The sequence below is a fragment of the Chelonia mydas genome, chromosome 10 (assembly GCF_015237465.2).
Source record: "Chelonia mydas isolate rCheMyd1 chromosome 10, rCheMyd1.pri.v2, whole genome shotgun sequence".
Lineage (NCBI taxonomy): Eukaryota > Metazoa > Chordata > Testudines > Cheloniidae > Chelonia > Chelonia mydas.
The window spans coordinates 13,979,058-13,988,283 of record NC_051250.2 but is presented as its reverse complement, the minus strand read 5'-3'; the positions used below and the strand labels follow the sequence as shown (position 1 = coordinate 13,988,283).

General features: G+C 38.6%; 1 protein-coding gene across 1 annotated transcript; it reads left to right on the top strand.

Moving 5' to 3' along the window:
• Window positions 1-4,011: 4,011 nt before the first annotated feature.
• Window positions 4,012-9,014, top strand: FOXL3 (forkhead box L3). The gene is made up of 3 exons (XM_007065365.4): window positions 4,012-4,261; window positions 5,196-5,364; window positions 5,737-9,014. The coding sequence occupies exons 1-3, from the start codon at window positions 4,155-4,157 to the stop codon at window positions 6,217-6,219; spliced, it is 759 nt and encodes a 252-aa protein (XP_007065427.1). The 5' UTR covers window positions 4,012-4,154; the 3' UTR covers window positions 6,220-9,014.
• The last annotated feature ends 212 nt before the right edge of the window (window positions 9,015-9,226 follow it).

Sequence of the window (9,226 nt, the reverse complement as noted above, 5' to 3'; positions counted from 1 at the left end):
ATATTGAGACGTCTGGTCACCCTAAGTATAGACCTAGGTCATCAGAGAAGACCTGACTCCAAGTATTGTAGTCACTGGAAATCTTTCCATTGGCTTCAACAGGCTTTGGATTACACCATAAATTTCTACCTGTCCCACCTCCAGGAGCAAGGAGGAAGCAGGATAAGAATTGTGTTTCTGATTCCCAATGCCTCCTGGTGGTACTCTGGGGTGGTACAATTTACACATCTCCCCTTTCTCAGGACTGTGTCTAAAGACCCAATCTCTCCCAACGAATAGACCAAGAACTGCCTTTGTAATCTTCAAACAGTGATACTTGTTTTTATTCTGATATGTTGCAACAATCATCAAAAGCAACATTCTTTGAATTTATGAAGGGTCTCCATTTCAGACATAATTTCCTCAATCTGTGTCAATAACTATAACAAATTTCAAATAATTTTTAATGTCAGTTTAAAAAAATAAGCAAACCTGACATGACATTTTTATCACCCATTTACTATCTCAGATCAAATGGTTTACAGCATTGCATTCTGGAAATATACAACTTATGAAAAATATAGCCTATTAAAATATGTTTTCATGATAACGCCTTGAATGAGTTATAGTTACTCTAGTAAAACTATAATGACTGTACAGCTGCTAAGACAAAACTATTGTTAACATGTTTTGCGACAATAATCATGGCACCTGCTAACTCTGCTATGGCATATTTAGGGGTCTGTCAACATTTCTTTGTAAACATTATTTTCAAGGATTTTAATTGAGCCATAAATGTTAACCCAGGAGTGGAATTTAGCATGTAGGGCCTTAAAATACTGTTGAAAAATATTCAACTATTTTGACATATTTGGATTTCAAAAGGAAGTTTACTAGATTTAATTTATGCTTCTTTTTGCTCTTCTAGGACTCAAAAATGAATTGCTTTGTTCTTCTATGTTGAGTGAATTTAAACTGGGTGCAATTTGCCACCCCAGAGACTGAGGTCATAGCCCACTGTTGGCTCTCAGTAAATAATAAATAAGAATAATACTTGTCCACGGAACAGATACAGAAGAGACAGCAACAATATAAATTTCTCCACAGGCCTGGCCAACATGCCTTAATTCTAACCACATCTGGAAGTGAGAAGGTCGTTCCTTCTTTTTTCTCTTTGTCCTTGCTCCTGAGATTATCAAAGATGCCAGCTATGCTGGTCCTTATTATGGGCCCCTGCAAAATGGACTGAAACCACGCCTTCTTTGAATGTAAGGCATCCCAAACAACCAATTAATGGTAATGACTTTCAGTCACTACTGACTGGACTGAATTCAAATTAGCATCCTAGAGGGGAAAGGCCCCTTTCCAAAGCCGAGCCATTTATTATTCTGGGTCATCCTTCACATAGATTTTCAAAAATGGTTTCCTAGAGTTAGGCTGCCAAGTCCATGTTCAGGCACTGTGACATTTTGGGGATCATCCAGACTGGTAAGGGGTTGTGTCACCACCTGCCCTGTAACCTTGGAGGCCTCTATGCTGTGCAACTTTGGCTCAGATCCCTGACACCAGTATCTTACCCATGAGCATAGTCTCACCCTGGCTTCCACCAGCCTAGTTACTTCCTGCAGAGTGATATCATCAGCCCTTCCAGTCCCGAGTCTCCCCAAATCTGTCCTCCCTAAGTTGTTAACTACTAGACACTCAGATTTTTCTCCTTTGGCTCATCGCTCCCAAAGGCATGAAACCAGCCCCCCAGTTAGCAGTTCTCTTTGGCACACACACTCTACACAGTTTGCACACCAGAGACCTGCTTGGGTAAAAATAAACGAAAAGGTTATTTAATAGAAAAACCACATATTCAAAGATGAAATAGTAAGAGAAAGCAAACATACAAGTAACACAGCAAACAAACATAAAGACACAACCTGACGCTTTGCACTTCTATATTAGATAAAATCCCTTTTATTATCTAAGTTACCTATTGCCTTCAAAGAGTCTCCCAGCAATCGCCCCTAGCCATACATACAGAGAGACCATCAGCCCCACTGGCGCAGTGGTAAACCGTAGTAAATAAAAAGGGCTCCTAATGTTATCAAGTTTTATTACTTTTCCGTAATTCCTTTCCAGCAAACATTACCTATTAAATACTTTAACTATATGAGAAGTAGCCTTTTGATTAAAATAGATTCTGTTTTAACTCTTTTTTTAATCCAGGCCATTTTTATAATTAAAACCTTATTCAATTTTAAAAACACTTACTAACAGAAAATACAAAATTGGAACCCAATGGCTGAACTCTGTTCCTTTTACATTGGCAAAAATCATCTGTTTGAATGGAATTTCACTGAGGTAACTTACATTAGAAGAGAAGAGTTGCTACTAAAAGTTGAACTGGGGATTTACTGGTGCCTTAAATCCTTCTTGCCTCCCTTGTATGAGAAACCCCACTGACATTAATGGCCCTGATTCTCTGTGATACTAATGCCCCTTTTCACCCTTCTGGAAGTCGATGTAAATGAGAATCAAGCCGTACATCTGCTATCCTCTTTGTGCCTGATTCTGCTCCAGTTTAACTCCACAGCAAAAGTCCCACTGAATCCTATGGCAGTAGGATCTGGGCCTTTGCATTAAGGGACTTTTTGGAATCCGCATCTCATGCATTTGCTGATTGTTATTGTAATTTGGGGTAGGTGTGTTCCTGATTCTACATAACTGCTCTGGCTTATTCTCAGATCTCCTCTGAAAACATCTCTGTACTCCGTTGCTTCTGCTTCATATTTTTACCTTCCCTCTGCTATTACATATTGTTATATAGACCTGAGAAAGATCATGATTTTACCTCTTTCAGTATTTACCTCTCTGGTCTGTAAATCTTGATACTCTTAAGAGAAGTCAGTATCTGCTTATTGTTTAATTCCGTGAGGGTGAAGTTCATTCCAATGCCCAGGGCTTGGGCAAAATTCTACACACCGCTTAAACTTCACTTTACGGCTCTCCTTGTCACTTGAGTGGATTTCACCCTAATCCTATTCTTTCACTCAGTAAGGGCTTTGGGGATGTAGTTTGTATGAAAGATGCAGTAGAAAATAAAGTAATGCTAGCAGTTCTGCTTTTATATTTCCACTGTCAGCACACCGATTTGCTTTCTCCTTCTCCGATGTGCATCTCCTTCTCGAGCTAGATCCTGGGAAATAGCCCTCTTCAAATAATGGAATTACCGTGTGGCATGCACCTTTTTAGTCCCCCTGAAACGTTGTGTCATGTCTTTGGTTTACGTCACTTGTTGGAAAACACGCCAAAGCATTGAAATACTATTACACTGTTTCTCTATTGGATGCCAACGCACAGGGCTGTTCGTCTAATTCATCCTCCAGATCAAAGCCCACACAGGCAGCTCTTCTGCCTACAGCTATTTTCCTTTTACTTTGCTGCTTGACAGTAGTCCCTCGGATTCCTCTGTTCTGCTCTCTTTGAGTGGACACAGTTTCCTTGAGCCTTGGAAATATAATTTATGTCTATTATAGTGTATTATAGATTACAGATCAGGGCCAGCATGTATTTGGCTGGAATGTCTGTTTATTGTATGTCGAGTTCTTAAAATAAATAAATACAAAGCCACCCTGCTGAGCGGAGAAGGGAGCAGGAAGAAACAGGGGAGGGTGGAGAAACTTTGTTCTCAAAGTTTAATTTACAAGAACAAACCTTGGAGCATGATTTATTAACATCATGTTGTTTGCGTTTGTCACATTGTGTATGTAAAGATGGCAAAACGCCTGGCCCCTCTCCAGCACAGACCACCCAGAGAGCCGGAGGAGAGCTACTGGCAGTCCACACCCAAGTTCAAAGGTTCATGGGAGAACTCACCAATTTAATCAGTTATTAGCTGTCTTTCCTGTAAGCAGATTGGATGCAACAACACCACTGACAAAAGGAATATCTTAACAGACTGGCTGTTTGGGACTGAAGAATTACAAAAACAATCTCCACCCCAACACTGAGGAAGTATGTGTGTGTGTGTGCGTGCGTGTGTGTGTGTGTGTGTATGTGTGCGCGCGTGGTGAGAGAGAGAATGAGACAGAGGGGAGGGAAAAAGGGAGGAGGGAACCCAGTCACAGAGAAAGAGAAACATCACTCCATCTCTCTCACTCCACAGGAGCTGAACCAAGAGCAGGAAGATGTTTGATAACACACAGTACCCCTATAACTGTTTTAATTATGATGGGGATGACTATCCAACCTGTAGTTCTGATGAAGAGAAAAAATTCACCAGACCAGCATACAGGTAAGGTTAAGTTTTCAAAGTCTTCCTTTCTCCAGAGAGATTGTTTGCACTGTCCGATAGTGGGAATTCCCCCTTGGCTTTCTCTAAAAACCAGTACAGGTATCCTTCCAAGTAGTTTCCTCAAGGCACAGAGAACTGGGGGAGGAAGTTTTTTCCCCTTGAAATAAGTCTTTTTTTCTTCCATCCCCCACTCCCCCTTCCCCTTCCCATTCCCACTCCTTCACTTTGGGGAAAGTGAAACTTCTGCCTTTAATGTCCTGGATTCCTTTGTATCATCAGATTTGAGCTGTCCCCTTCTGCACTTTTTAGGGATACTGAGGGAAATTAATCCAATTTGTAAGATGCTTATTAAGGTAATAAATGTGGATGTCCCCACAACTGAAGAAAGATGCACTGTGTGGGTTCATGAATAGGTCTGGGGAAAGATAACATCCGGTGTCCCTCTAATTAGCCAAGGTGATGAGCTCTCCAGCCCTGAAGTTATAGGAGGCAGTGGAGTGATGGAGTCCCACAGTCTGGTACATTTCACTGGAGCGTAATAGTTTAGGGAAACTTTCCTTGAGCAGTTTGAGATTTTGGTGTTTTTTTAAATCTAAGCACTGCCTGCTGAGTGAAAGGACAAACAGCCTGACTGGGTTTCAATTGTCTGTAAGTAATGCCGGTGTATCATGCTGTATGAATCAATGAGTGTTAAATAGGGATCTTGCTCTTAGACTAAAGCAAAAAGATTCTGAGCAGACTGGTTGATGTCTGTAAGAGCCATCTCAGGTCAAGGAGTGACACAACCAAAATGTAGGACAAGGAGGAATTTTATAATTTTATAAGAATCATATACACATCTATGTGTGAGTGAGTGTGGGAGACAGAGGTAGATCCTACTTATAAAATATATACATACAAGGCAATGGCATAACTCTGAGTTTTCCTTTTTCAGCTACATTGCCTTAATTGCAATGGCCATCCAGCAAAGTCCTTCAAACAAAGTGACCTTGTCTGGCATCTATGATTTTATAATGAAGAAATTTCCTTACTACAGATCAAATCAAAGAGCCTGGCAGAACTCCATCCGACATAACTTATCACTTAACAGTTGTTTTGTAAAGGTAAGATCAGTAACTGTATATTTGCATACATGCTGTGCACAACTGAAAATATCTGTATGTGGGGAATAGTCTCCCAAAGAAATGTTGGAAAGAGGGGAAGCCAAACAATTCAGCTCCAAATAATTGTAAATCTCTCTGCAGCCCACAAGCTGTCATTTGAAAAGGTAATGTGTGTGTTCCTTTCTGATTTATGTTAATATAAAGCAAATTGAAGAGGCTGGATTGTGCCTACAAGTAATATAATGAAGGAGAAGAGGCTTAAATGGCTTGTCATGTATGTTTACACCATTTCTTGAATGTAAATGAACACAGATGTTAAGCAGCAGCATTTGTAACACATACAAACACTGAACTGCCTTTAAATGAATACAGGTTCCCAGAACAGAAGGGAATGAGAAGGGGAAAGGAAACTATTGGAGCTTTGCATCTGGATGTGAATCAATGCTGGATCTTTTTGAAAATGGGAATTACAGGCGGAGACGGAGAAGAAGGAACATGAAAAGGGAACACAAAGAGCAGAGACCAAGTGGAGGGAAAGATCCTTCCTCCCCTGAATCGTCTTCCATGGATTCTGGTTTATACAGCATCTCCTGTCATGAAAGTAAATGCGAGCCAGCCGAATCTGGACCCAAACTCTTGGAGCCTCCTGGGTTCTTTCCAAACAACACCTCCAACAGACAGAGCCTAAACAACGCCTCCCTAGGAAAATCTGACTCTGAAATTAAATTTAGCATTGATTACATTCTTTCAGCCCCAGACCCTTTGCCTGTTCTGAGATCTCAGTATCATATGCAAGATAATAAATACCAATTACTGGAGTCTCAAAAAATTAATCTCCCATTCTGGACAATGTGATATTATTCGTACCTGGTAACAAATTCTGTGATACAGTCTATACAACAGCCTGGTATCACTGAGTATCATCAGTTGGCCATCTTTTTCCACAGTAGTACTCAGAAAGAGTGAAGAGTAACTTGATCAGCCAGCTGAGATGCTATTTATACCACAAGAACTTAGTTTTCTGAGGTTAGAATCTAATATCTAACTAACAACACAGTTGATGACCTTGATATCTTATGAAACTGCAGTTTTATTTTCTAAAATATCACTGACACCAGCTTGCTTTGCATGGATGTTCCTTTCTTCCTTAAATCAATCTACTTTCAGTTTGCTTCTGTCACATCGTACTTTGTAAAAGACCAGGGAGATGTGACTTCACTTACACTGGTGTAAATTAGGATTAACTCCACTATATAGGCCAGATCTTCTGCTGTTGTAAATCCAGTGTGGTTCCATTGATTTATATCAACTGAGAATCTAGTGGGTTTTTTCTTAAATTGGGTCAAGAAAACAATTTAGCCCATCCTATTTAGCTACATTTAGTATTATGGCTCGGACTATTTGGGTAGTATATAGCATAGGTCAGTCACCATGCTATTTGACAAATATGCTTATTCATTGCACGATTATGGAATTTTTGTTGCAAATCGGGGTATAAGTGCATAGCCAGAGGAAGTGAAATAGTATTCCAATTAATTCCATGAAAGTTATTGCAGGGCTGCTGAATTCTGGTAAACTCTGATGGCTGATATTACAGACACTGACAGACTCACAATATCTATGGTTAAAACAATTTTTCCTCAGATGTAAGAAAGCCCTTGCACATATTTTACTTAGTAAGCATAAATGAAGGATCGGCCCTGCAAGAAACTGTATCCACTGACAAAATGTGGGAAAAAGTAAGGTCCCCCTACCTGCTTTGAGACAAGCTGTACATTCCTATTAAGTGGATTTTTATTGATTCTTCCTGCAAGCAATCACCAAAGTGGTACTTGATACAATTTCAGCAAAACTGGTGAGATTTATAATGTAGAGACATTGACATTAGGATCATGAGCTCCATTTAAAAGTATTGTAGCTTGATTACCCTATACACTATAGATGGATATTTTTAACAAAAAATTACAATTATGTACAATGATAAGATATGACCAATTTTTTTTCAAGCACATTTTGCACAATTGTTTTCCATTCCCTAACGATGGATTCCACAGAACGCTTATTTGTGGCGTGGCTTGACTTAACCTTGCAAATAAACAAACAAACAAAAAGCGCAGGATACGAGTTGGTGTAATAGGCAATTATATAAAGAACAAAATTCTGTTTTTGTAACATAAATTCAAGGTAAACAAAGGTAGCTGAGATGATAAGCTGATAAGCAAAATTGTGCAAAAGGTATGCTCAGGCATGACTTGAATTTTTATCCAGAAGCTTTGACATTTCACTAAGTTATTTTACATTGTTGCTAATATATACTGTACATTTATACTATATATTCTTATATATTGTTATTGAGAAAGGGAGCAATATCGCTGCACTTATATGTTGTAAAAATGCATGATGTATGTCTTCTTGGTGTTAAAAATATTGCCATCTACCTACAGTTTACCAGCAGCAGTATTTATTACAAATTGGAAATAAATACTTATTTGTTTTCAACAATATAAAACTTGAAATCCTTAGGCATTTTTATAACTTAGCTAAATACTTTTTTAAACAAGAAAGTGGCGAACCATGTAGAAGTTGCATCACAGCATGCCTTCCAAAGTTTCAAAGGATCCTTCTTTTTGGCCAAACTCTGCCTTCAGATGGGAGCTTGTCAGTCTCATTGAATCAATGAATATTCTGTGTAGTCATCTGAAGACCGATTCATCTCTTCTTTACACTGATGTAAAAACAGAATAAAGCCAGTGGACATGGATTCACATCACTGTAAATGAGAAAAGAATTTGCTCCTTACCATATTATATAGGTGTGCAAGGGCATGTCAGTACTTAGTATCTCTATCTATGTATGCACTCAGTTGTGTGTGTGTGTGTGTGTGTATGTGTGCCCCTCTATGTTTATACATACATTTATGTATTACCGCTTTATATGCAAAACTGTTTTTCTTACTAGTTTTAAACAGGGCGACAATGCTGTTTAGTTTATAGTTACAGTAAATCTATACAGTATATTTGAAATATATTTTTCTGCTGCTAAATGTACAAATATGCTTCTTACTATGTATTCTTTGTTGGTGACATTTTGAACAAAAGATAACTAAATTGCAGCAAAGGTTGATACTGAGCCCAATCCTGGCTCTTATTGAATACAATGGGATATTTGCCATTGCTTTCAATGGAGGCAGGACCGGACATATGGAGTAACATTTGGATAAATGTGTTAGAAAATGCAGAGGAGGGAAATATAAATGTAAAGATTTACATCAGAGAGCTAAAGCCATTCACAGTACGCTGAATTTATATTCGCAAATAGCCCTTTCCTTTGCACACAGTAAAATGCCTGCTAAGAAAGACTGTTATATTTCCCTAACATACAATCAAAGAAATTTGTGTACAAATGTGTGTTAACATTTGTTTTGCAAAGGATATCAATCACATTTCTAAAAATGAATGGACATATTTCAATTTAACCAGAGTATTATATTCTGAGTACTTCAGAAAGGTTTCCAGCACTTAAAGTGAATGGCATTTAATATAGAACAACATAACAGGGGTGAGGGCTAGATGTGACCTTATTCAAATGTCGTAGCCATTACAAAGCCATTCTCGATGTAATTATAATTAAATACTTTATGCCTTTCTTGCAAATTCTCTGATCGATCATTGATATTAACATTAATATTGTATTAACCCCCGAGCAAATGTCTCCTACACAAGTGATACGGATCACCAGGTTTCCATTAACAAAGTTGTGAGCTATTGCCATATGCTAGTTGTGGATACATTTACGTAAATTACCTTTTCACAGGGAAAAAAAATGCCCAGTTATTTTCTGCACACACAGTCCAGTGCTATTG

Coding starts and splice junctions, on each gene's coding strand:
- FOXL3 (XM_007065365.4), top strand. CDS start 4,155: ATGTTTGATAACACACAGTACCCCTATAACTGTTTTAATTATGATGGG. Junction 4,262..5,195: donor TTCACCAGACCAGCATACAG/GTAAGGTTAAGT, acceptor TTCCTTTTTCAG/CTACATTGCCTTAATTGCAA. Junction 5,365..5,736: donor TTAACAGTTGTTTTGTAAAG/GTAAGATCAGTA, acceptor AAATGAATACAG/GTTCCCAGAACAGAAGGGAA.